We start from the raw sequence: 25,683 nt of genomic DNA, 5'->3' as shown, positions 1-25,683 counted from the left end.
GGGTAAGCTCACAGGAGGTACATTTTTACTTACATGAATAAGTTATTTATCAGCCTGTACCTCATGGTTCGTGCTGGACAATTGGTGGTATTTACATATACACATGAGATGCAGAGTCGGGGGCTGAGGGATAGCTGTCAGTAAAGAGCTTGGTTTCCTTTGTTTCTCCAAAATGTATTCTTTATGTATTTAGTTACTGTATCTGTGGTTCATATGCAGCTATGATTTATCTGTCTTTTGGTATGCTTTATTATGAGTTGCTTTTTATCCTGTGTGATGCATTCGGATTGTATCACCCGCTCCATGACTTCAGCATGGCCATGTTCCCTCAGGTTCCCTCTGCCCATCATAGCCCATAACTGGATTTTCAGTCCTTTACATCACTGTTTCATTTGCAGGAGTGGATCAGTAACTAACTGTCTAACAGCCAACCCGCTGCTGTCTCCTCAGCCACCACTGCTCATTCCTCCCTCCCTCTCTCTCCAAGGCCTGCCCAACAATGCCCAGCTTTCTGCAGAGCTGCCCTGCTCTCATCCCCCCTACACGCTCTGTAGAATCTCAGGGTGAAACTAACACTGTACAAACCCAAATACAAGCCTCTCCCTTAGCTGCCCTGCTGTACAAGTTAACAGAACACACCCACTAGTGGGTACTGTCTAAGAAGACACAGGAAAGACACTGTGCCGGGCCCTGCCATCTCTCTCCACACCTTGTTAAACATTTTTATCCTCCCTAACATAACTGGTGATTTTAGTCGATGTCACTTTCTTTCTTTTACTTTGTTTTGAGACAAAGTGTCATGGAGCCAGGCTAGACTTACCTCCTGATTGTCTGGCCTCCATCTCCCAGGTAGCGGCATGGCAGGCCTGTATGTGCCCGCAGCCCAGCTTCAAAAACCGTTTTGACAATGGCTTTCACACCTTCCGACCTGTTCCACGGGATGAGTCATGTCCCAGCAAGACAACAGAACAGTGTGACTTTGTCACGATACCCAGGGTGACGTGCAACGTAAAACTTACAGATTACTCATTCCTGAAAATATCCACATAGTGCATGTAGACAGATCTACCTGGGAACACTATAGATGAAAACGGGCTACTGTTCATCCCTAAGCACCAAAGGAAAATATTTAAAATGGGCTTTTATATTTTGCGATATTTTTATTTTGTTTTGAATTATTTGTTTGTTTGTTTGTTTTTGAGACAGACTCAAGCTGATGAACCTATAACCCAAACTTACCAAACTTGCAGTGATCCTCCTGCCTCAGCCTCCCAAGCGCTGGGCAAAGACCTCCTAAACTAAGGAATCACCCTGCCCCCCGATAAAGAAATCTATCTCAAGTTAAATGTTCCATTCGGGAATAGCCCCAGGTGTATCTCCAAACAGCAGTTCTCACAAAAACCACAAGAATTCTTGGCCCCATCCCCCTCTCATCGTCCATAAAGGCCCAGCTTTCCCAGCCCCCACAGCACACAGTCTCTGCCCACTCAGAGAGGCTCCTGCCTTTCAATGTTCTAGTAAAGGACAACCTGCTGCCATGAGGTCAGTGTCCTCTGTCTTTTATTTTCCAGCTACCTTGTTCAATCACAATGTAACACGAGGCATACCTTATATTTTAATATGATAATGCAAGACATTGAAAAGACAAGAACCCTGGGCTGGAGAGATGGCTCAGTGGTTAAGAGCACCCGACTACTCTTCCAGAGGTCCTGAGTTCAATTCCCAGCAACCACATGGTGGCTCACAACCATCTGTAATGGGATCCGATGCCCTCTTCTGGTGTGTCTGAAGACAGCTACAGTGTACTTATATAATGAATAAATACATTTTTAAAAAAAATGAAAAGACAAGAACCCTAAGTATTACACGGGCACCAAGATTTCTGAGGTAACCAGCATTGGCTAAACATGGGTCACACAACCAGATGCATGGACCGCATGAGACAGCCTGTGGGAGTTGAACGGCAGCTGTGTTCTTGTCTGTTGTTATCAGAGTGGCTGCTGTGACAGGGCAGCGGGTAGAATCCAAGCCCTCTGATTGCAGCTACAGCACCAGCATGGAGCTGGTCTCTTCGAGGTGCATCTTCCAAAAGGGGGGAAGAAAAATCTCAAGCAAAGCATCCTGATGAAGCAGCTTCCTCACCAGCTGGGACTTCCATCACTGGAACAACAGCAGCTGAGTGACCATTGGGACTTGCAAAGCACAGCATGCCTACTAATGACTGCACTCTTCTCTTTCTGGAGTGGTCATTTCCCTCTGTGAACTCTCGCAGAGCTGACACCCTGTCCCCAGTAATCTCTTCCCAACTGTGCATGAGTGAACACACCTGGACTCGAGTGCTAGGGACCGCTGAAAGCCAAGATCTGGCTTAAAGCAAAACCTTTCTCCAGCACTGTTCCTGGAGTGGAGGCTGCTGAGTGTGTGTGTGTGTGTGTGTGTGTGTGTGTGTGTGTGTGTGTGTGTGTATGTGTGTAGGCTGGAATTTGTATCCGTCTGTGAAGTAGAATCCATCTTTTAACCACTCAGGGCATGGCCCTGCCATTCTCTCTCTTTCCTGACAAGCATCCAAACATTGAGCTACCAAGCCCCCAGATCGGCTTTCTTACCTTTCTCTCATACTGGAAGTGCTCTCCAAATGTCTGGGGGACACCATTTATATTCTAAACCGAGGAAATGAAGAGTAGGAATTACCTCGTGTGGGACATGTCTGCTGGTGGGATGGTGGGACATCAGATGGCTGAGAAATAGTCTATATTTAGAAAAGCTGTGTGCTCTCTGGCTCTCCCCACTCCATCCCTATTGAAGAAAAGAGAAAGAAATTATAGGTGAGGGCTTGGGCTAGGGCTAGGGCTAGGGTTAGGGTTAGGGTTAGGGTTAGGGTTAGGGCTAGGGTTAGGGCTAGGGCTAGGGCTAAAACAGTTGGTGAAGTGCTTGCACAGCAAGCATGAAGGCCAGAACCCTACCCTGATCAGCAAAGTCCAGGCCAGTGAGACTGTGACTTTATACTGAGAGACTACTAAGCAGAGTAAACTTAAAACACAGAGGGGGGGGGTAGAGACAGACAGACACACACAGACACAGACACAGACACAGACACACACACACACACACACACACACTATACACACATACAAGCACACCATGCATTATACAAATTCTTACAAGATTTTGCAAAGCTAAAAGGAAGAGCCTAAAAGCTTGTATAGAAGGAAAATTGAGTTTCCCCAAAAAGTGGAAACTGGATTGCCGTCTGTTTCGTTTTCAGGGGAGCAGAAAGAATGTGAGAAGACACTGATGCACCATCTCCAAAGACAAGTAGAAAAATCTGCATCTTTTCCCTGATGCTGAGGCCTAAACCTAGAATAATTTGACAATTACTATCCGTTCTTTAAGGATATATTGTGGAGAGAACTGAATGTGTAAACTAGTTAAAAAAGGATCTAACCTAGAAAACACAATGCAGCAAGCTTTAAAAGTAATGTTTCCATATTCAGCAGGATTAAATATTCAGAGGGTTAAAGGGGTGGCTGGACAAAAAGGTTTATATGCTGGACGACAGCTACAAGCATATGTATTAGCATATGCTTTATTGTGTCAAAGAGGTTATTAGAAACCACAAGGAATGGGGTTTCAATAAGAACATGATATTTGGAATATGTAAATTAACATCAACGTGATTTTTAGAACAGAGCAAAGCCTTGTCTTGACCTTCGATCTTGAAGCCATCCTCCTTGAAGCCATCTTCCTTGAAGTCATCCTCCTGTACTGCTGGTGAGGATTGTGTTTACATTCCTCACTGTAAGGATGTATCATTGACACAATGCTAGATAAAAGGACAGAACAGGAACAAATTCATCACATGGACACTTGATATAACCAAAAAGATGCTGGAGACCAATAAGAAAGTTGTCTAATGAATAGACCTGGATCAACTTGTCAATGAGAGAGGAAAAATTAAACAGAGTCCCCATCTCCTAGCACATATAATTCTATATGAAAATTAAAACTTTCAGGACTATGGAAATGGCTCCGGAAGGAAAAAGGCTTGCTGTTCAGCCTGAAAATCTGCATTCAGATCCCCGGAAACCTGTAGTAGCATGGATCTGTAATCCCAGCATTCCAATTCCAGATAGCAGGCATAGATCAGAGAATCTCTGACCTCATATGTGCCGTGGGGCGCGCGCGGGCGCACACACACACACACACACACACACACACACACACACTTTCAGAAAAAATAAAACCTTACCCAGGAACATTCTTAAATAAAATATAAATTCTGACTAGGACAAAAAAGATGCTAAAGTTTTCTATTAAAATTAACTCAAGGGGTTGGGGATTTAGCTCAGTGGTAGAGCGCTTGCCTAGCAAGCGCAAGGCCCTGGGTTCGTTCCCCAGCTCTGAAAAAAAGAAAAAAGAAAAAAAGAAAATTAACTCAATTCAACAGGCAGCATCATGAGATATTTGCAATGCATGTGACTAAAGACTATACAAAATCACCAAGATGATAAGAAAAACCAAGTAGCATAATTCACCCGATCTAAGATGTGACCACATGTGGGGTATACCAGGAAGGAGGCTTTTGGTTAAATGGAAATATTTGTTTCATCACTTCCTTTAAGACAACTCATTGGAATATTCAAGAATTTCTCTTTCTAAATGCTAGGCTATGTATAAACACAGTTCTCCCCCTCCCATATTTGGTTCACTTCCACTGAAGATGTTTTACTAAAAAGGTACTTTAAAGTTTTTAAATTGCATTGATTGATTGATTGATTGATTGATTGAGGTGTCTCTATGTAGTCCTAGCTATATTAGAACTGTGTAGACCAGGCTGTCCTTGAACTCATAGAGATCCTCCTGATTCTGCCTCTGCTAGCATTAAAGGCATACACCACAACACTGTGATACATGTATTTATTTGGAATTTATTTTTATTTTATATACATTGGTGTTTTGCCTGCATTCGTATCAGTGTGACAATGTTGGATGACATGGAACTAGAGTTATACATGGATACTGGGAATTGAACCTGGGCTCTCTGGAATTGCAGCCAGTGCTCTTAACCACTGAGCCATCTCTCCAGCCCCCATTTATGTATTTATGAGGTATACAAGTAGGTGGAGCACACTCATGTCTTGGCACAAGTGTTACAATCATAGAAAACTTACAGAAGTTGATTTTCTCCTTCTGTCATCAGGTTTCAGTGATCAAACTCAGGCTGTCAGACTTGGTGACAAATGCCTTTACCCACTGAGCCCTTTTGCAAGCCCTATAAATGCATATTTTATTGATGGAAATGGATCCTGTTATTCTAGCCCACTCAGAGCTCATTCATCCAGCAAACATCAAGATGGCCTGTACATCTTGGAATATGCAGATAATGTGCTACCCCAAATCCCTACCCTTCAACACACACACACACACACACACACGCTGGGATGGTTGTCCTGGCTGGTCATGAGCCACTGCAATTGAGGCACACTTGGAGCAGTAGGAGACGGCAAGGCTACTTACACCTACACAGTCCATGTTGAACTTGGGCAGATGAATGGCAATCAAATGAAGCAGAAACAAAGATTTGAAAAGGAACAAAAATTTCAAAAGTCCAGAAAAAAGTCAACAGAGGGCACTGCCCCGGGTGAACCATGAGCTATGAGGGTCTAGCTACAAGAATGGGTAGGGGGTTGGGGATTTAGCTCAGTGGTAGAGCACTTGGCTAGCAAGCGCAAGGCCCTGGGTTCGGTCCCCAGCTCCGAAAAAAAGAAAAAAAAAAAAAGAATGGGTAGAATGTCATGTGATGTGTGCTGTAGACCTTCTAGACCTTAAAGCTTCTATCGGTGGGAAACTTGTACCTTTCTAAAAGTGGGGTCAGCAGTTGTGTGAGCAAGCTCATTTTGTTGAAAAAACTCTGGGTGTTGATGCAGGAAGTAAACTGGGGCTTATTTTATTTTGCTTTGTTTTTGTGACAGGGACCCATAGCCCAGACAACCCTAGAACTCAAGATCTTCCTTCCCTGGCCTCCCAAGCACTGGGAGTATTGGAGTTCACCACTAATCCCAGCTAGGTTGGTTATTTTGTTTTGTGTTGAATTTAGCCTTAGCTGGACTCACTACATAGACCAGGATGTCCTTGTAATCATGGAGATCTGCCTTCCTCTACTTTCAGGGTTCTTGCTTCTTACAGAAGCCTCCCTAGGGGTTTATACTTGAGGCACTTTGAAGGAAGCTGAAGGGTCTCTCTACACAGTTACCGGGTACCATTTTAGTTAGGAGCCTCCCCTCAAGGACTCTGGATTATCTTCAGGCCCTTTTGAAAAATTATCTTGGCTCAACTCTCAGGCAGGGACTATGAATGTCTCTTTATTAGTCTCTATTTGAACTTGATACATAGTGTTGCAACTATTTGCTTAAGAGGTATCTTGTTCTCACATTGTATCTGCTGTAACAAAGTCACCTCGGTGATCATTCCGACCAACGTCTGGCACACTGCACATATTACTGAGTACGGATTACAACAAACGTGGGCTTTTGCATCCAACCTAGATAGAATATCAGGAACAGTTACACTAAAATAAGGATAAAAAGAAAGTGCTCTATAGCCCAGTGATGGTGGCAAACACCTTATAGTCCCAGTACTAGGGAGGCAGGGGGAGGCAGATCTCCGAGTTTGAGGCCAGCCTGGTCTACAGAGTAAGTTTCAGGACAGACAGGGCTACATAGAGAAACTTTGTCTTGGAAAAATAAAAAGAATGAGCTATATGAAACAGATTTCAAGTTACTAGACATCAGGCAATCAGGCAATAGGAACCATTGCCTCTGGGAATGGCCTCGGGGAGAAGGAAAACAAGGGGGTGGGGGCTGTGATTACTTAGATTTATAGTTTTACAAAGAACTGCCAAGGGAGAGCAGAGGGCCGGGGAGGCTCACAGAGGTGAAGAGGGAGCTGAGACTCTTAGGGAAACCAAGGTAGTTTCTAGAGCAGTGTGTGCTCAGAGAGCTTTTAACCAGTCGTTTAATTCAACTGAGTATTGATCAGTTTATTGATCAGTGTGTCAAGAAACTAGCTGAGCTTTTTTGAAGGAGGGTCTTTCTCTATGGTCCAGACTAGCCTAGAACTCTCCCTCTTCCTGAATGCTGGAGTTGCCAGCATGTACCCCTACACCTTGCTCAGTTTCTTTCTTTCTTTTTTTTTTTTTTTTTTTTTTGGTTCTTTTTTTTCCGGAGCTGGGAACTGAACCCAGGGCCTTGCGCTTCCTAGGTAAGCACTCTACCACTGAGCTAAATCCCCAGCCCCTCTTTCTTTAAAAAACAAAAACAAACAAAATTTATTTCTACACTTGGTCTCCTGCAGCTTAGGCTGACTTGGAACTCTCCTAGGTAGCTAAGAATGATCTTGAACTCCTGACTCTCCTTCCCCTTCCTCTCAAACACTAGCAGAATGGCCCACCACACATAGGCTCAGGTAGTTTCTTGACATACAGAAACTGATTCAAAAAGGACAAAGAAAAAGGAAAAGAAACTCTGTTCCCACCTGTAAGTCTCAGCACCAAGAGGCGGAAGCAGGCTTTGCCTTGAGTCTGGGCCACACAGTGAATCCAACAGGGGCTACTGAGTGAAGCCTGGTGTTACAAAAACAAAAGAAAGGGATGGAGCAGGGGAGGAAGCAAGGGAGGGAGGGGCAGAAGAAGGAAACTACCTGAGTCCCCAGAGGAATTAGAGCAAAAGGTACCAGTGTCCTCTGGCTGATGGGGGGGTGGGCGGGCACCCACTCCCATCTGGAAGGATGGAGAAGCTCTTAATTCCCTGACTATTGGGGACTGTGCTTCCCCTTGCTTCCCGCTGGAGAATAATTACTCCTGTTCAAAACCACAGATCTCTACCTAGAAAAGGGTAAAAAGAAGATGCAGGAAGATGAAACAGTTTCCAAGCTTAAAACATCTGTCAACAAAGCTTTGTAGCAAGCTACACAGCAGCTACAAAGTAACAGGACAACTTCCGATGTCCTTGCTGGTGGGGAGAATGATACAGGAGCTGAATCTAGACAGGAAAAGGCAGCACACAGTGGTCAGCAATAAATCAGTCACAACTGGCAAAGAACTGCCAGGAATGCAATTGTTAGGAAAGGGTACGGCAAACCGTATACCATATGTTCAAAAATAACTGCACTAATGAAAATAGTAAAAATATCCCTACTTAAAAGTACCAAAAATTCTTGCAAAAAATGTCATCTCATATTGAAATAGATTAACTTTAATTGGATCCACATGAGCTCAGACAGCAAACACAAAACAGAGTAGGAAAATGATTTTAAAATAAAGAACAAAGTGTCAGTGAATGTGGCGCAATCCCAAAGGGACGAGTTATTGTTCTTGAAGGACATGAGAGAAGGCAAGATAGAAAAAGAATATTGAAAACTTAGTAGTCAGATATAGCAGCAAGTTCTTGTAATTCCATCACTTTGAAGGCAGAGACAGGCGGATCCCCATGAGTTGAAGGCTAGCCTCATCTATGTGCCAGGCTCTAGGCTAGCCAGAGCTATAGAGAAACACCCTGTCTGAAGGAAAAAGGGAACAGAGAGAAAAAGAAAAGGCAAAACCCAGTGACTCAAATGGATAAATACAATAAATCCATAAATCCACAGGAGAAAGATTAATAGAAACCAAGATGCATGAAGAAGATGATACACTATGTCAAGTCACAGCATAGTCAAAAATTTCAGAACTGAGGCTGGAAAGATGGCTCAGCGGTTAAGAGCACTGACTGCTCTTCCAGAGGTCCTGAGTTCAATACCCAGCAACCACATGGTGGCTCACAGCCATCTGTAATGGGATCCGATGCCCTCTTCTGATGTGTGTCTGAAGGGAGTGACAGTGTACTCACATGCCTGAAATAAATAAATCTTTTTTAAAAAGTTTATTTTAGAACCAACAAAAGAGAAAAAAAATTTGAAACGCAATCAAAGTTGTTCCAGGCTATGCATGTTCTTCCGGGGAGGCCGGGTCAGGTAAATCAGGACGTTGGAGCCAACCTGGTCTACACAGTGAAACTCAGTGTGAAAACAAACAGTTCTAAACAGAAAGCCCAGGCAAACAAACACCAGATCCCTCACTCTGCTCCCTGCCTCTTGGTGCAGTCTTACCACACTTGGCACTCCACTGCTTGCCATGAGCTAAATCTTTGTTCACCTGGAGTGGCTTCTGACAAGCATATTGTCAGAAACAATGGAGAAAGAAACTAACACAGAAAGTTGGTCTGGAGAAGTTCGGTCGCTTCTGTGGTAAATCTGACCACGTGGCTTTTAGCCCTCCGGAGTAAGGCGGAAGAGTTTGGAGGCCAGATTGAAAACGCAGAGGAAGGGATTCTCTGCTTTTAAAACAACTGCTTTAAAAATAGGAACAAACCACAAAGACACAAACAAGGGAAGAGGACTTGGAGGCAGGAGGTGGGGGAAACTGGGGGAGGTGGGGTAGGAGGCCCATGTGAGGGGGTGGAGTGATTAATGTGAGCTGATTATTATTAATTATTATTAATGGAGTGATAATGTGATTACATATATGCATGAAATTGTCAGAGTGAACATTGAAAATACCGCTTAGAAGACATTCTCCTAGGCTGAGCCTCTAAAGTGCACGGAAGCTGTGGTAGAACGGACAGAGCACATCTTGAGCTGCGGGCAGAACCTGTCACCCTCAACGTCCTGGATTAGCAGATGTGCAACATGTGAGGGTTGTAGGGCCACGGAGGCTTCTGCCAAGGTTCCAGAGAGCTGCTAAGATCAGGCAGTGAATGGTGGGGTCAGAGTCCCTACAAGAAGACCAAAAGAGACCATCATATGAGGCTGTGAAGATGAAGCCGAAGTTGCAGTGGAGACCCCGGGATGTTGGAGATGCTGGGATTGGTACATCCTGCAAAGATGTGGATGAGGGTGTTTCTAGAGACACTCAACTGAATAGGGAAGCTTCACCTTGAACCTGTGTAGCATCATCCCATGGGCTGGGCTGGGGTCCTAGACTGAATAAAAACAGGAAAAGGAAGAAGCCAGATATATTAGTCACAAATCTCTAGAAGTTCTAGTCAGCACGGCCCCCATAGACTCATGTGTTTGAATGCCTGGACATAGGGAGTGGCACTATTAGGAGGTGTGGCTTGTTGCAGTAGGTGTGGCTTGTTGCAGTAGGTGTGGCTTGTTGCAGTAGGTGTGGCTTGTTGAAGTAGGTGTGTCTCTGTGAGGGCCTGCTTTAAGGTTCCAGTCTCCTTCTGCTGCCTGAAGATCAAGATGTAGAACTCTTCTTTTTTTTTTTTCCGGAGCTGGGGACTGAACCCAGGGCCTTGGGCTTGCTAGGCAAGCGCTCTACCACTGAGCTAAATCCCTAACCCCAAGATGTAGAACTCTTAGCTCCTTCTCCAGCACCATGTCTGCCTGGATGCTGCCATGCTTGCCACCATGATGATGATGGACTGAACCTCTGAAACTGTAAGCCAGCCCCAGTTAAATGTTGTCCTTTATAAGAGTTGCTATGGTCATAATGTCTCTTCAAAGCAATAAAGCCAGAACTAAGACACACACACACACACACACACACACACACACACACACACACACTGGCTGTCTACCAACAGAAAGTTCAAGATGTCTCAGCTGGTCTTCAGTGTATGCCGGAATCCCAAAGCAGTTGGCTATAATGCCAGTAAAGGGATGAACTTGCCAGCAAGGCAAGGGCAAGCAAGCGAAGAACAAAGGGGTTCCTTCTTCCTTATCATTTATACAGGCTGCCCCTGGAAAGCGTGGCCTAGATTAAAGATGGATTTTCCCATCTCAAAAGATCTAGATTAAAGGTGGGACTTCCCACTTCAAATAATTTAATTAAGAAAAATCCCTCACAAGTGTATCTAGCCACTTGATGCAGTCAAGTTGACAACCAAGAGCAGCCATTACCCTAGCCAAGGACCAGATACATTTCTCTGACTCCTGACTATGCAGTAATCAAACACCTCATATTCTGGCTGTCATGGCTTCACCACCATGGTGGACATATCCCTTCTTAAGCCATGAGTTAAATCCTTCAAAACAAACAACAAACAAATGAACAAAAAGCCAACTTTTCCCTACCCCCTAAATCACAATAAGTTAAAATTTAAAAGTAAATAAAATTGAGGGCTGGGGGAATGGGTTGGTGGGTACAGTGTTTGCTGTGCAAGCATGAGGACCTGCGTTCAGATCCCCAACATCCTGTAAAAGCCAGGCATGGTGATGTACATCTGTAACCCCAGCACTGGGAGTGAGTCCTGGAGGGGGTCCTGCTAGCCAGTCAGCCTCGGTAAAACAGGAAGTTCCAGGTTTAGTGAACGACCCTATTTCATAAAATAAGAAAAAAAAAATAAGAGAAACACCCAATATTAACCTGTGTCTCTGCATGTGCTCACACATATACCCACTGCATACATACTGCACACGTACACACACACATCATAAATAAAGTGAACAAGTGATGTATGGGTCAGGAGAGGTCAGGTGGACTTAGAAGTAAAGCGTCTGTCTCCGCTTCTTAGAGGCAAAGGAATCACCAAATATGGCTCTGTCATTCGACCTAAATTGGTACTTTTCAAAGTTCTCCATCTCACAGGGCTTACCACATCAGGTCAGAGTCCACTGAAGCACCAGGGTGTGTGTGTGTGTGTAAGTGTGCAAATGTGTATAAGTGTAAGTGTATAAATGTGTGTGTGTGTGTGTGTGTGTGTGTGTGTGTGTGTGTGTGTGTAGCTGACTGCTTTTCACTTGTGTCTTCCTCCAGGAAGTTGGACAGCAACTAGACTGCCTTCTCTCCAGAATGGTCCTGAGCAGAAGTGACTAACCAGCCTCAGGCCAGGTGTACAACTTCCTGAGTTGTATCTTCTGCCTTCTTGTAGCACTTTGTATGGCTACCCGTCAGATTCAGCTGTCAGGGAATCTCAAATAAAGGACTATTACAGTAATTTGAAAGAGTATAGGTGATGTTGTTTACAAGTGGATAGGATGCAAATCAAAGACGAGGGTAGAAGGAACCTTAATCCCTCATCTACTTCAGTTGGGAGGAGGAGCTGAGGACATCTGGGCATAAGCCCCTGGGAAGGATTTGTGGGTATCCGGCAGCTCCATCTCTCTTTTTATGTTCTTTTCTTCTGTTCTTCCAGCCACAGCCTTAGCCTTAGTTAATACACTAACTGCCTACTCATTCATCCTCACTGACTCACCTTAAAAAAGAAGAAAAATCTCTCCAACCTTTGTTGGTTTGTTTTTGAGACAGGCTCTTGCCCTGTAGACCAGGTTGCTTTCCAACTAGGATCATCCTGCTTCAACCTCCCAGGTGCTGGGATTACAGCCGTGCACTTCAATGTCTGGTCTCACGGTGTTTAACCTGTATTGTTTACATAAGAAGGTTTATTTACATTTTGAAACAGGAATTGTTTAGGAACATCACATGGCAAAACAAAACAAACAGACCCCCAAACAAACAAACCCCCACAAACCACAATAATGCTCTTCACTAGAAATGAAATAAGAAGTGGATCCTGTATGTTGTGATGGAGGAGAGAAACCCAACCTCAGCCTCTGGCCTTCACAAGTGAGTACACAGGCGTGAGCATATGTATACACCCTGCACACATGGGCGCGCATGCACGCACTCGTGCGCGCGCGCGCACACACACACACACACACACACACACACTCACAGATTTTGCAAAGACTGATGTAAAAGACCAGGCCATATAGTTTTCTTTTGCCTTGGTCTTAAGAATAGCTCTGAAGAGCGCTGACATTTACTTAAAATTGGGTTGTTTTACGTTCGTTTTAATTTTTAAAATAATGTATGAAAATACTGTTTCTCCTTTTGTTTTGTTTTTTTGTTTGTTTGCTTTTGAGACCGAGTCTAGCATGTAAGACTGGCTGGCCTGAAATTCATGATGAATACCGGCTGGCCTTAAAGTTGTAGTAATCCTCCTGCCTCCACTTCCTGCGTGATGGGATGACAAGTGTGTACGTATCTGTAATAGAAGGATCCACGGGTATGAGCCTGGTGACTCGGCTGGCTGGCTCCCTTGGATCATGCCTCCAGAATAAGTACTTCGCTTACCTCTCCTTCCTTAGCTCCCGATTGTTGTTCAAGGTAAGGATTCCTGCAGGGGAGAACAGAGCATTCGCTGACTTGGTCCGTGTCCTGTGAACAGTGGGGTGAACCAACTGTAGCAGGAGAGTCACTAGAAAGCAGAAACTTTGAAACCAAGCAGATCTGGGCTTTGTGACCTTGAACTAACAACGTAATCCACTTCTCAGTCTTCCTACCTGTAAAGTGAATCAATATTTCTATAGAGCCTGGCACATACAATTTAATCTCATTCATAATCATTGTAGCACTTGGGGCTAAATATTTAAATAAATTCATTGTTTAGACTGACAGCTCTAGGCTGCAATGTCTAAGAGAAAATGCCTACAAAGAAAGAGACTCCTACAAGCTGAGAAGATTCTCTCTCATGATGGCATCCTTTCCTCTTGCCTTTTTCCTCCATGAAGCTGTACCAGGGCTACAGACGGCAAAGCTCCATGGGCAAGGCCATATCACTCAGTTGTCTCACCTTCTGTCTTCCTTCTCTTGCTTTACTAACCGATGCCTTCAACACCGTTTGACAGACATCCTAGTTTCAGTGAATTCTGAAAGGATTGCTAGGGCTTCTCTATAAAGGTATTGTAGAAAGAATGGCTTAAACCACAGAGATTTTTTTTTTTTTTCGGAGCTGAGGACCGAACCCAGGGACTTGTGCTTGCTAGGCAAGCACTCTACCACTGAGCTAAATCCCCACCCCCTTAAACCACAGAGATTTATTAGCTCAGTTTTAAGGGCTTGAAATCTGAGATCCAAGGGTCCACAGGATCCATTCTTTAGAATCTATGCAGGAACGCCTTTTCCATGCCTCTTTCTAAGATACTTACTGCTAGTTTGCAGTCTTGGGGATTCTCCTGTTTTCCTTGATTTGCAGATCTCCATCTTCGTGTTTACCTGATGTCCAGTGTCTGTCTGTCTGTCTCTATGTATAAATCTCTCTGTTTCCTTGACAGCAATAGTTACACTGGGTTGGGACTCACCCTAACGACACCCTCAGTACCTAGAGCTATGCATAGTTACTGGCTGATATTTTCTGAGAATTGCAACATTATGGCATTTTGTTCTTGTGAGTTTAAGTTGCCTTCTGTAGCTATGGTGTCCTTTCTGATATGTAATCGTATGCACTCCATTTGCACAGGTGATCCATTGTTGACCAGAATGCCACCCAGCATGTGCCTGAGACAAATCCCCTAGCAGAGTCTAGCTTCAAGTCTCTCCGGCAGGGGCTTGGGATGGAACAGGGATAAGGTGCTCTGGCATCCTTCTCCTGCACAATCCACTGTCCCTATAGTAACAGCAGAGAGTGACAACACACCTGCTGTGGGCGGCACAGCAAAGGGGTCCTCTGCAGTGGTTTGCCCAGCCCTTGTCAGGTTGTACCCTGGTGAGAAGACAGGACACGAGTGCCAACGAGGGGTGTCTGTGATCCTGGTCTGCTTCAATTCCTGTAAGACACTAGAAACCGTGCTGGAATCTAGCCCTTCGCTACCTTTTTTTTTTTTTTTTTCTTTCAGAGCTGAGGACCAAACCCAGGGCTTTGTGCTTGCTAGGCAAGCGCTCTACCACTGAGCTAAATCCCCAACCCCCCTTCGCTACCTTTTGAGCAGCCAATATCAGAACTGTTTCTGAGTTACGAGACAGGATCCAAAGTGTCAGTGGAAATCCCCAACTCCACTCTGCTGTGACCACTAAGGATCAGCACACGTGCTCTGCTGCCTACCATACCTACGTGCATTGCCACACAATACTCTTGCAAGACATCCAGAGAAAGTGGCTTGGAATACAATCATGTTGTGTTAAAATCCACTGCTCACAACTGAAGAAGCCAGACAGATTGACACATGCCGAGAGGCCTCGTTGAGAGAAACCCCTTGCTAAAACCTCACATGAATATGGAAAGTAGTCGTCCCAACAGGTGTATATCAACACAAAAACAATAAATATGAAAAATAAATAATGATGCCTCATAAAGTTCAGAACTTCACAGATATAGAAGTGAATGATATAGAATTCAAATGTATGTTTTTTCTAAAAGCTCAATAATGTATCTGAAAATAAATTTGAACAATCAAATTGACTAGAGAAAGCAATTCAAAATATCTATGAGAAATTTATTTAATAAAGAGAAGTTCTTGGGTTTGTTTTGTTTTGTTTTATTTGTTTGTTTGCTTTGGTTTTGTCTCCACAGGGTTTCTCTCTGTAGCCCTGGCTGTCCTGGAACTCATTCTGTAGACAGGCTGGCCTTGAACTCAGAGATCCATCTGCCTACAAACCACCAGGTTTCAAACTTGGAAGGAATGCCCGAGGTGCCTGTTTAACACACCATGGCAGACCTAGCCTCAGGTTCTCCTCCAATCCCTCAGCCCTGCCTGTTACAGAGCCCTCTTGGCTGGCATTCCCTGCCCCCTACCCTGACTGCTCCAGCTCAGGGGGCAGGGTTGCCCTTCCCCATATAATCCAGCCATTTTGGTTGCCTGCTCTCTTTGTACCCTGCTCCTGGCTGCAACACTTAACTCCCCTCTCCCCTTCCTTCCCCTCACCTTCTCCCCACATGGCCCAACTCAGGGTCCTGTCCACTCTGTGCTCTCCCAGATGTCCCTGCCTCTGGCTATCCCACATACCAACATAATAAACATTCTCCTCCACTAACTCCAGAGACACTCATGCTTCCTTTCTTTCCCTTTTTATTTCTTTTCTTTTTCTTTTTCGTTTTTTCCCATTCACCTCGTGCTGGGTACCACTGCACCAGCTAAATCAGATTTTGAAAAGACAAACCCAAAGCAAAAACCAAACAAAACCCCAAAGTAGTGCAGTGAAAAGCTTAGTAAGTCAGAATGTAAAAAAACAAAAACAAAAACAAAAACAAAATCAGCTGAAAACCTCAAAGGACCAGAGCGAGTAGAAGAAATAATAGTGGAGCTTCAAATTGCTTCTTCCGATATAATATGTTTAGACAGAAACGAACAAACGAAAACAGACAGACAGACCCAAGGAAGGATGAAGAGGGCCTATGAGAGTTCTTGCTCCGCAGCTCTAGAAGTCACTACAGCCTGAGTGGAAGTGCCCTCTCAGCAGGTTCCTGAGCTGACTGGTTCTAGTATGCTGACCTCAGCAGATTAGTCAGCAAGGTGATCCCCTGCCCCGCCTCTCTCTGTCACCCTTTCTTTGATAGCATCTTGGTCACCACAGGTGAGCAGCTCCGCTCTGCCATGCCCTTCCATCATGACAGCTAGCACCAGGAACCAAGGCCTCTGAAACACAACCCCAAGCAAATCTTTCTCTCTTAAGTATCTTATCCTCAAGTGTTTTGATAACAGTAAGGGAAAACTGACTAACATAAACAGCAAATGTCTGCCCTGTCGGTGTAACAGAAGGAAAAGAGGAACAAGTCAAAGATACAGATAATGGATTTAATGAAGTATTAGCAGACAAACCCACAGTTTTAGGAAAGATATGGAGACACAGAACGGCCTATGATTGTGTGCTTCTCCACTCCTCTTCTGTGGGATTCTCTTGGCACTTCCCTATGCTGGGTGAATGGGATGAATTCCTGGGTTCATGCTTTTCTCTGAGGGTCTTCCCTTCTCCCTTCCAAAGGAAAAACCCTGCTGTGCATAATAATTTTAGTTGAAAGTAATTTTCTTTCTGAACTTGAAGTCCTTCATTAAAGTCCACGTTGGCCTTCAGAATTTCTGCTGGGAGATCTATAAGTCTAATGAGTTTTCCTTTAAATGTAGCACGGTATACTTCTCAAATCTTAATATTTCTTGCTTTATACTTCTTTTAGAAAGAGGATTGACAATAGTTTAAGGCCAGCCTGATCTACATATTGGGTTCCATGCTGGCCAGCCTGATCTACATACTGAGTTCCATGCTGGCCAGCCTGATCTACATACTGAGTTCCATGCTGGCCAGCCTGATCTACATACTGAGTTCCACACTGGCCAGCCTGATCTACATCCTGAGTTCCATGCTGGCCAGCCTGATCTACATCCTGAGTTCCATGCTGGCCAGCCTGATCTACATACTGAGTTCCATGCTGGCCAGCCTGATCTACATACTGAGTTCCACACTGGCCAGCCTGATCTACATACTGAGTTCCACACTGGCCAGCCTGATCTACATACTGAGTTCCATGCTGGCCAGCCTGATCTACATCCTGAGTTCCATGCTGGCCAGCCTGATCTACATCCTGAGTTCCATGCTGGCCAGCCTGATCTACATACTGAGTTCCATGCTGGCCAGCCTGATCTACATCCTGAGTTCCATGCTGGCCAGCCTGATCTACATCCTGAGTTCCATGCTGGCCAGCCTGATCTACATCCTGAGTTCCATGCTGGCCAGCCTGATCTACATCCTGAGTTCCATGCTGGCCAGCCTGATCTACATACTGAGTTCCATGCTGGCCAGCCTGATCTACATCCTGAGTTCCACACTGGCCAGGGGTACACAGTGAGAAGCAGCCACAAAAAGCAAAGCATACAAACAAAAATCCAATAACCACAATGAAAAGAAATTCTAGAATTAAAAATAAAACTCTAAGATGATTTTAGTAGTGGGTGGGAGTGTTGTAAGAAGAGGTACATGAAAAAGAAAACCCTGATAAATATTTTATCTGGCTCCAAGTAAAGTTATACATCAGATATATTAGGGTGATAACATTAATTGGAGGAGAGAACACAGTGGAGCAGAAAATGTGAAGAAATGAAAGCAAAAGGTGAAAGACAAGTTCACATTAAAATGGCTGGACCAGTGACCAGGTGAGTGTGAAGGTAAGGCCTCTGCACACAGAACAAGCAAACCTCTGAGAGCAGCCAGGGACAACACGCTCAACAGGCTCGACAGCATGCGCCACTGTGGACCTCTCACCTGGAGGGTGACGTCAGATGCCATGGAGAAAAATCCACAGGGCCAGGGCTACAAAAAAAGAACACAGAAACACAGTTCTGTGTCCAAGAGGATGAATAAGACAAGGACGTTTTCGAGTTAAACTAAGAGGGTTCACATCATTCTGCTGCTCCCCGAGGAATGCTGAAGAAGTGTCATCTGTCTGAAGGGAAGCGGTATCAGGGAAACAGTTAGACCTTCCACCACGTAACGATAAGGGGTGTCTTTCTTACCTCTTAAAATACATGGCGGTTTAAAGCAAAATTTATAAAATTGCCCTTTGGGTGTATGGTGTAATGACAAACACTACATAAAAGATGGGCAGGGATGGAGGTACTGGATGGAGGAACCAGACCTACAGTGCTGATGGCTTCTACACTGGATGCCCAGTTGCAAGGTCTCTAATTAAGTAGCTTGTGTAAAGTGGTTATTATTAGCAGCAGGCTCTAACCAATTATGCTAACTGGCCAGCCTGGAAACTAGTTATATTGTAATCTCTAAAGAGACTATTTTATTTATTTATTTATTTATTTATTTATTTATTTATTTATTTATTTATTTATTATATGAGTACACTGTCACTGTCTTCAGACACACCAGAGGGCATCAGATCCCATTACAGATGGTTGTGAGCCACCATGTGGTTGCTGGGATTTGAACTCAGGACCTCAGGAAGAGCTGTCGGTGCTCTTAACCACTGAGTCATCTCTCCAGCCCTCTAAAGAGACTATTAATAAATAAGACAAAGAATTGGAGCAAAATAATAGCGGATAATTAAAATGGGATCTGTGTGAGTCAGGGTCATATGACACAGGCTGTATAACCCAGGCTGGTCAGGAACTTGCTATGTAGCCTGGGCTGATCTCAAACTTTCAAATCATCCTGCTTCCGCCTCCTGGGCATTGGGATTACAGATGCATGTAAGCAAGCCCATCCTAAATTGAATTAGTAAAAAAAAATATTCAAATATACCAAAAGGAAACAAGAAAGGTAGATCAAAAGAACATGCACGCACATCCAGAAGGGAAAAACAGATGAATAATGGCAGACCAAAGTCTGACCATATCACTTGCTGCATTCAGTGTCTACAGAGTGGAAAGGAAGATCCAGTTACAGTTTATTATGGATGTATTTTAAATACAGGGCATAAAGACACGTGGTGTGCATCCACGGTCTCAGACGTTCAACAGGCTGAGGGAGAAGATCACTGGAGGCTAGAGTTGAGACCAGCCTGAGCAACAAGTGAAACCCCCATCTCAAATATGAAGGCACAAGCAGACTGTCAGTCAATGGGGAAAAGGAAAGTAAGTGAGGGTAAAGGACACAGATGCAGTTAGCAAGCATGACATTAAAGTCTTCAACTCAAGCGTTAGCAGAGATACAGGGGGACATTCATAGTGAAAAACGTCAGGCCACCCAAAGATGTTGCAATCATAAAATGCTTCCACATGCAACTCCGCAGAGCAAAATCTAACAGAATGGAAGGAAGGCAGTTCTGAAGCTGTAGATAACAAGGAAGCCTTACCATCCCTTTTAACCAACAAAAAACTGTACAAAAGTGAACAGAGTTAATATGGGGTGGTATGAACGATATCACCAACAATCTTGATCTAGCATACACTTGCAGAACACTACACCTGAACCTGCCAAAATGTGAATTGTGTTCACTAGGGCAGACCATAAAGCAAACGTCAGTAAATTCACGGGGACTGGGAGCTGGCTCCTAGTCTCTGACGGAGGTAGGGTGCAGACAAGTGCTGAGTACCAGAGGCCAGGGAAGGGCGAGGAACTGGTCCTGAGACAAACAGGCAGTCATCATGTCAGAAATCAGATGTCGAAAGGTGGGCGGAGGGGAAAGATGTGCACCATTTACCTACCTGGACCCCAGCCCTCAGGCTCTGGCTTCTGGCCTGACCCCATGGTCATATCCAAAATGCCTTTGCCTCAGATTGGCTTGGGCACTGGTGCTCAGAATCTGGCCCCAGGACTTCCTGGTCAGCCCCTTTATCTGCCAGATCCATGGCCTACTGGCTCTCTTTCCTCTGGTCACAGAAGACAAACATCTCACAAAGGAGTGAAGTGGTTACTGCAAGGTAAGCTGTTTGCATTAAGGGCTCAGATTAGGGTGAGATCACCATGCTCAGAGTCTCCAGATCAGAAAAGCTAGACCTCCACTCTGACCTTTTAGCAGCCACCCCAAAGGGGTGCAGTCACAGGAACACCTCTGCCATTGCTGTGTTTCTGATAGCCAGGGTAAGAGAAGGAAAGGCTCAGATCTCCAGGCAAATATTTCCAACAGGGTGGGCAGTGTTGTCAGGCCCTGGGCGGTGGAAATTGGATACTTGTCTCTTTGCTCTGATGGCTCCAGGGTGTTGCTCTTTCTCCCTTTACTACGGGACTAAATGAATGTTAAATGTTTCTTTCTTAAGGAAGAAAACAGGGGTCAGAACTTCCTGGTGCTGGGGGCTGGAGGTGGTGTGTGTGTTGGATATGCCTTTTGAGAGTCTCCAGCATTGGAAGTCCATCTATACACTGTTTTAGTCAGACTGCCTCAGTTTGAATACTGACTTACAACTTTTTTGATGTAATCCTAACCACCTCCCCAAGCCCATTTCCCCCTCTTCCAAATGAGAAAGACAGTAGAAACTACAGAACATTATTAGAGCTAACCGGGGTCTTCATACAGCGTTTGGCAATACATGTTATTATCATTATGGCTGGAACCCCAGCCATGGATCTGGATTCCTGTTTGAGGGTGCAAGGCATAGGCACAGCAGCCAGAGCGCCTCCCTGCCTGCACCCCAAACCCCACTGGGAAATATGAGGGAGTGTCTGAACGTTCCAGTTCAATGATTGATTCCCTCTGATCTCCGAGGCACGGGTCACAGGGAGGCCACCAGCCTTTGGGACCTATTGTTCTTGTCCCCTGAGCTGAGAAAGATGTATTCTTCCCAGCCCAAATATGCACGCACAGGCAAATGTGCAAGTTCAGGGGCCAGCCAGACCTTAGATAAACAAACCCTGCCCTCTGGCCTTGTATAAGTCACAAAGAGCTCTCAGAGCCTCACAATGGTCAGGTGATGCCCAGCTCTCCAACCTTATTGTTCCCAGTTCACAGATGAGGAAGCTGAAGGAAGGAGGGAGGGAGGAAGAGAGGGAGAGAGACAGAGACAGAGGGGGGACTTTTTGATGTCCCCATCTGGAGAGGTGGCATAGGTCTCTCAATCTGTGACCAGCTGTCTAGTGCAGACTTAAGGCACAACTTGTAGATATTGAGCCACGAGAGCAGGGAGGACAGGGGTGAAACAGCAGGTGGTAATGACTGGTTTCTTTCTCCCTAGATGAGCTTCAAATCCCAGGTAAATGGAGCAGAAGTCCTTGGCTCATCTTGCCTCTACCTAGCAGGGACTAGGACAGTCCACTCTCTTCCATAGCTGTGACTTTGGCTTGACTCGGTGGGTACAGGATGAGAGGGAAGCTGGAAGTAAGGCCCTCTCCCTAGTTGGTGGATGTGAGGTAGATGACTCCCAACCAAAGGGCACAAGAACACAAAGATACCCAGAGCCCCAGTTGCTTCCAGGTCCAACCTTCACTCTCCCTCTCCCTCCCCCTCTGTCAGCCCCCGCCCCCCAACCTCTGAAACTAAAGCTTAGATATAACCCAGGCAGTGAAATCACCCTCTGTTAAATCACCCAGTAAAGATGAGAAACTAAACTGGATTTCTCAGTTCATTATAGAAAACCAACATACAGTTGTATTTATTACCTGGGATCCAGATGGTCATGTGACACAGATTAGCAAGAGTTGATGTACTTCAATTTTTTCCTGAAAATAAGGACACTTGGCTGATCTTGAGACTTGTAACAAGGAGGGAACAAATGCATGTTTGCTACTGAGGTTGTTGGACTTGGGAGATCAGCCTTGGCCCAACCTCACTGCACTTTTCCTGTTTCTTCAGATCATCTGCTCAACCCAGGTACCAGCGGACACCCAGAAGTGTTGCTTATAGGAATGGCAACATGGACGACTGACTGAGGAAGGAGAACGGAGCAGGGGGAGGGAGAGTGAAAGGAATGGGGATAAGTAGATAGGTGTGGGTGGGGAGGAGGTCCCAATTGCAGACCACTGTGGTGACCCTAGTGGGTAGCTCAAGGCAGTGTATATCCGTGATTTCCAGGCTCCTGGAGTCCCGTAAAGACAGGGAGGCAGCTGTAAAGCAGCGAAGACATTTTGCCTAGGGTCCAACCCTAAGCCAGGTCTACCATCTGTGATGAGTAGAATGACCCAGCTATGTGCACACGCCCTGCAGTCTGCCACATTTCTTCTCTTAGACCCTGGTAGGGGCATCCAGCACCATTAAGTTCTTCTTCTCTGAGGCACTCATGGGCCAGCACTTCCAGGAGGTGGAGTTAGAAAGCTGCGAGCCTGAGCCTGGAGACCTGTTCCTATTTAAGTTGCGGTCCCCTAAGGCACAGTGGTGCGGAGCCCACGTGGGTGTTTACTGCGGCCACGGAGAGATCATACACTTTGAGGGTGAGCAAAAGAAATATGGCCACTCGTGAGCAAGCTGTGCTGGGACGACGACCGTGTAGGTCTCTGAAGTCGGGGGTGGGGTGTGGGGAGTGGGTGGGGGTGGAATGGGAGGGGTGGGGTTGGGCGGCCAGGGCGCAGGGCTTCAATTTGAGGAAACGCAGAGTCGCAATGAAGCTCTGAGTCGATTGGTTCTGATTTTGCGTCTGCTATCCCCACAGGCAGGGCCCCCAGCAACAGTGGAGTCCAAACACTTCTGGGTTACTGTGAGGGTGTCGTGTGTAAACAGGGGCACCGGGCTCTGCAGCGCTCCAGAGAGCTCTGGCGTGTGCTACGTAGACGCGGTGGTGTTGACCCTAGGGTGCTGGAGAGCCGCATTCGAGAAGCTATGGACAATGATCCTCCTCCCTACCATCCCACTAGCAGCAACTGCGTGCATTTTGCACTGAACCTGTTGGGGGTGGACTCAGTAAGTGCCTCTCTTCTTCCCAGCTTGAGTCTGCTGCAAAGGCACCTAACCAACTTGCTCCAGCGTAATTCAGATAGTTTCCCCCACCACTGCACCCAGACCAGGTTCCTTTCATTTAAGCTCTTTTCTCTGGTAGTCCAAAAGTCCCCAGAAACAAACAGGGATACCTATTTGTTGAAGTTACACACTTTGAGACCCCTTTGAGTCGTTGCCAGGTTGACCTCAGGCTCCTGTTCTTAGATCCTGGGCAGATATATTTACTGAATATGATCAATCTCCAACCCAGGGGCTGGTACAACGCCATCATTCTTTTTGCAAGTAGAACTTCCTATTAACCCCAAAGCCTTTCTCAGTTCCACCCTTTTCCAAACAGTCCACCAATTCTGATCTTAGAGAACTGGGGATCCTGAGTCTACAAATCAAGACTCAGTCCTTGGGATTTCCTCCATTCTTTAAGCCTGGCTAGGAGTTCCCAAACACTTAACCTCAAGCAACTCCTGCTTCAACCTAGCTCAGGGCACTCTCTCTAATTCAGACTAGCTACCATCCTTCCTCCTCCCTCCCTCCCTCCCTCCCTCCCTTCCTTCCTTGGGTCCTGGGAGCTAAGCTTGACAAATCACAAAGTCCTGGAGAACTCGCAATTACATCAGACCCTAATTCAATCTGTTCTTTCTCCCTTCCCTCCTAGATGTCAGTGGACAGGAACCTAACCAGGGATTAATGTAACCTTGGGCCCTCCTGAATGGGCCAGAAGAGGATTCAGAAAGGATTATTAAAGTATTTTCCCAAATGTAATGAAGATGTTAGAGGGTCTCTCTACCTGAGACTGCTTTGCTCCCAGAATGCCCTTAGCACTTGCTTCCTGGGTCAGCCGGCCCTTAAATTCCACTTCTTCCAGGAAGTTGTTAAGTTTCCCAGTGAGTAAGCAGGCTATCCTCAGAGGGATTTAGACTGTGTGAAAAAAGTTGGAAAGGCACCTACCCTTAAACTTCCAAGGCGGATGTTCCAACCCATCCCTGCAAGTATGGCCTTCTTTTAGTGTTCCCCCAACCCCAACCCCACGCCCTCCTCCTTCACTGCCAGGGTGGGCAGGCCCCTGGAGGTCAGGTGACCGGGAGGGCGGTGGCCAGAGGTCCGAATCCCTCTAAAGACTGTACAGTCATCAGACCAGCAATCTCGCTCACCGTGAGGGACCTTTAGATGCTTGCAGTTGCTTTAAGTGTGGAGGGTGACACGGGTGCCTGGGAGTTCTGAGACACTGGGGCGGGGCAGGCGCTGTTCCTCCTTCTTCTGTCCGCTCACTCCAACCCTGCACTCCGCGGGTGGTGCCGGTCCCTTTAAGAACCTTAGCGCTCGGCCCTGATTGCTGAATCTGCGCGCTGCCTCCGCCGCGCAGATTGCAGCTCTGCAGAGCTAGGCGTGCATCCCCTTCCTCCGCCCAAGCCCAACCCGGCCTCTCAGCCACCCCTCAGCGCAGATCCATGTCGGCCGCTCCCGCCTATAGCGAAGATAAGGGCGGCTCAGCCGGCCCCGGGGAGCCGGAATATGGCCACGATCCGGCGAGCGGCGGTATCTTCTCCTCCGACTACAAGCGGTGAGCTAGCGAGCGCTGGCCGGGTGCGGTTGGCGCATTGGCACCATGGACAGCGCCTGAGAGGCTGCGGCCCAGTGGAGCCGACCGGCCCTGCACGCTCCGCGGGGTTCCGGCAGCCGAGCCACTTCGCCCTTAGCTATAAGGGGGAGGGGGCGGGGGGGGGACCAGAGGCTGGTGGGGGAGGGGCCAGCCAGGCGGGCTTCTTAAGGAACAGCTGCGGGGATGTGTCTACTCTTTGCGGCCTTTTATTCGCTGGGTCGGTTGGTTCAAAGAGAAACCAAAACAAAACCCCCAAACCCAATTCCGTAGGGGAGGGGTCTGAATTGATGAACTGAAGCTTGAGTCTGATCTACTCCAGGAAGCCGGCCCTGGATGTAGACTGAGAAACTGGCTCCTGCAAATTCATTTCTCCATCTTCCACCTCATTCTCACTTCTGTTCCCCAACCCCCCCACACACACCCCCACCCCCGCATTGCCCTATGGTTCAGCCCTACTTGGTTTGGTTATGGTTCAGTTTCTTACCTTTGACTCATTCATTTATTCATTTATAAATTCAATAGCACGTTTATTGAAGGCCTGTGGACCTGCTAGTCACATAACAGAGTAGTAAACAGGAGCCAACAGATTGCTCCAACAGGGAGCAAAAACGAAACCCTGGCAATTCAAGGGTCAGGAAGTGTTTCAGGGAGGAAGGTTAGAAATGGGTCTGGGGTCTCAGGGAATGACCACACAATCCAAAGGACAAGGGGGCAAGCAAAAATATACTTCTGCGGAGAGGTGTCAAGCCAGCAGGTGCAGTCAGTGGGAATCCCACTGGATTTTTATTACTAACGACAGGGTGACCGTTCCTCACTCTGCATGGTCAGTGCTAGGCCTCACGTGCCCAGTCAGCTGTGAACAGCAACAAGCCCGAGAGATGGCTCAGTGGTTAAGAGCACTGGCCGCTCTTCCAGAGGTCCTGAGTTCAGTTCCCAGCAACCACATGGTGGCTCACAACTGTCTGTAATGGGATCTGATACTCTCTTCTGGTGTGCATGAAGACAGCTACAGTATACTTATAT

General features: G+C 46.2%; 2 protein-coding genes and 1 long non-coding RNA gene across 15 annotated transcripts in view; 2 read left to right on the top strand and 1 right to left on the bottom strand.

Annotated features, from left to right (window-relative positions):
* Positions 1-1,538: 1,538 nt before the first annotated feature.
* Positions 1,539-24,340, bottom strand: LOC102555928 (uncharacterized). Of its 11 annotated transcripts, none has more exons than XR_015651834.1 (8): positions 24,009-24,075; positions 21,794-21,853; positions 18,011-18,058; positions 13,115-13,157; positions 12,234-12,397; positions 3,709-3,823; positions 2,692-2,796; positions 1,539-2,160 (listed from the first exon to the last, which is right to left on the bottom strand). It is a non-coding gene; the product is annotated as an uncharacterized LOC102555928 (long non-coding RNA). The 11 variants fall into 11 exon arrangements; XR_015651837.1 differs by lacking the exon at positions 18,011-18,058 and adding an exon at positions 7,534-7,621; XR_015651826.1 differs by lacking the exon at positions 18,011-18,058.
* On the top strand, positions 20,013-23,822 carry LOC100360933 (cDNA sequence BC048679-like). Of its 2 annotated transcripts, NM_001193275.1 has the most exon segments (6): positions 20,013-20,121; positions 21,370-21,387; positions 21,987-22,004; positions 22,360-22,561; positions 22,780-23,027; positions 23,716-23,820. In NM_001193275.1, coding segments are annotated over 5 exon segments (519 nt in total). In that variant the 5' UTR covers positions 20,013-20,121; the 3' UTR covers positions 23,749-23,820.
* Ap3b2 (adaptor related protein complex 3 subunit beta 2) overlaps positions 24,192-25,683 on the top strand; it is a 32,587-nt gene continuing 31,095 nt past the window's right edge. The window contains exon 1 of one of the 2 annotated variants that reach the window (XM_087558065.1): positions 24,192-24,621. In XM_087558065.1, coding sequence (XP_087414191.1) covers positions 24,509-24,621 — 113 coding nt within the window. In that variant the 5' untranslated portion in view covers positions 24,192-24,508. 2 annotated transcript variants of the gene reach the window in all.

This window comes from Rattus norvegicus, chromosome 1, assembly GCF_021556685.1.
Source record: "Rattus norvegicus strain SHRSP/BbbUtx chromosome 1, alternate assembly SHRSP_T2T, whole genome shotgun sequence".
Classification (NCBI taxonomy): domain Eukaryota; kingdom Metazoa; phylum Chordata; class Mammalia; order Rodentia; family Muridae; genus Rattus; species Rattus norvegicus.
The sequence above is the reverse complement of the archived record's forward strand: the minus strand, read 5'-3'. Positions and strand labels throughout refer to the sequence as shown.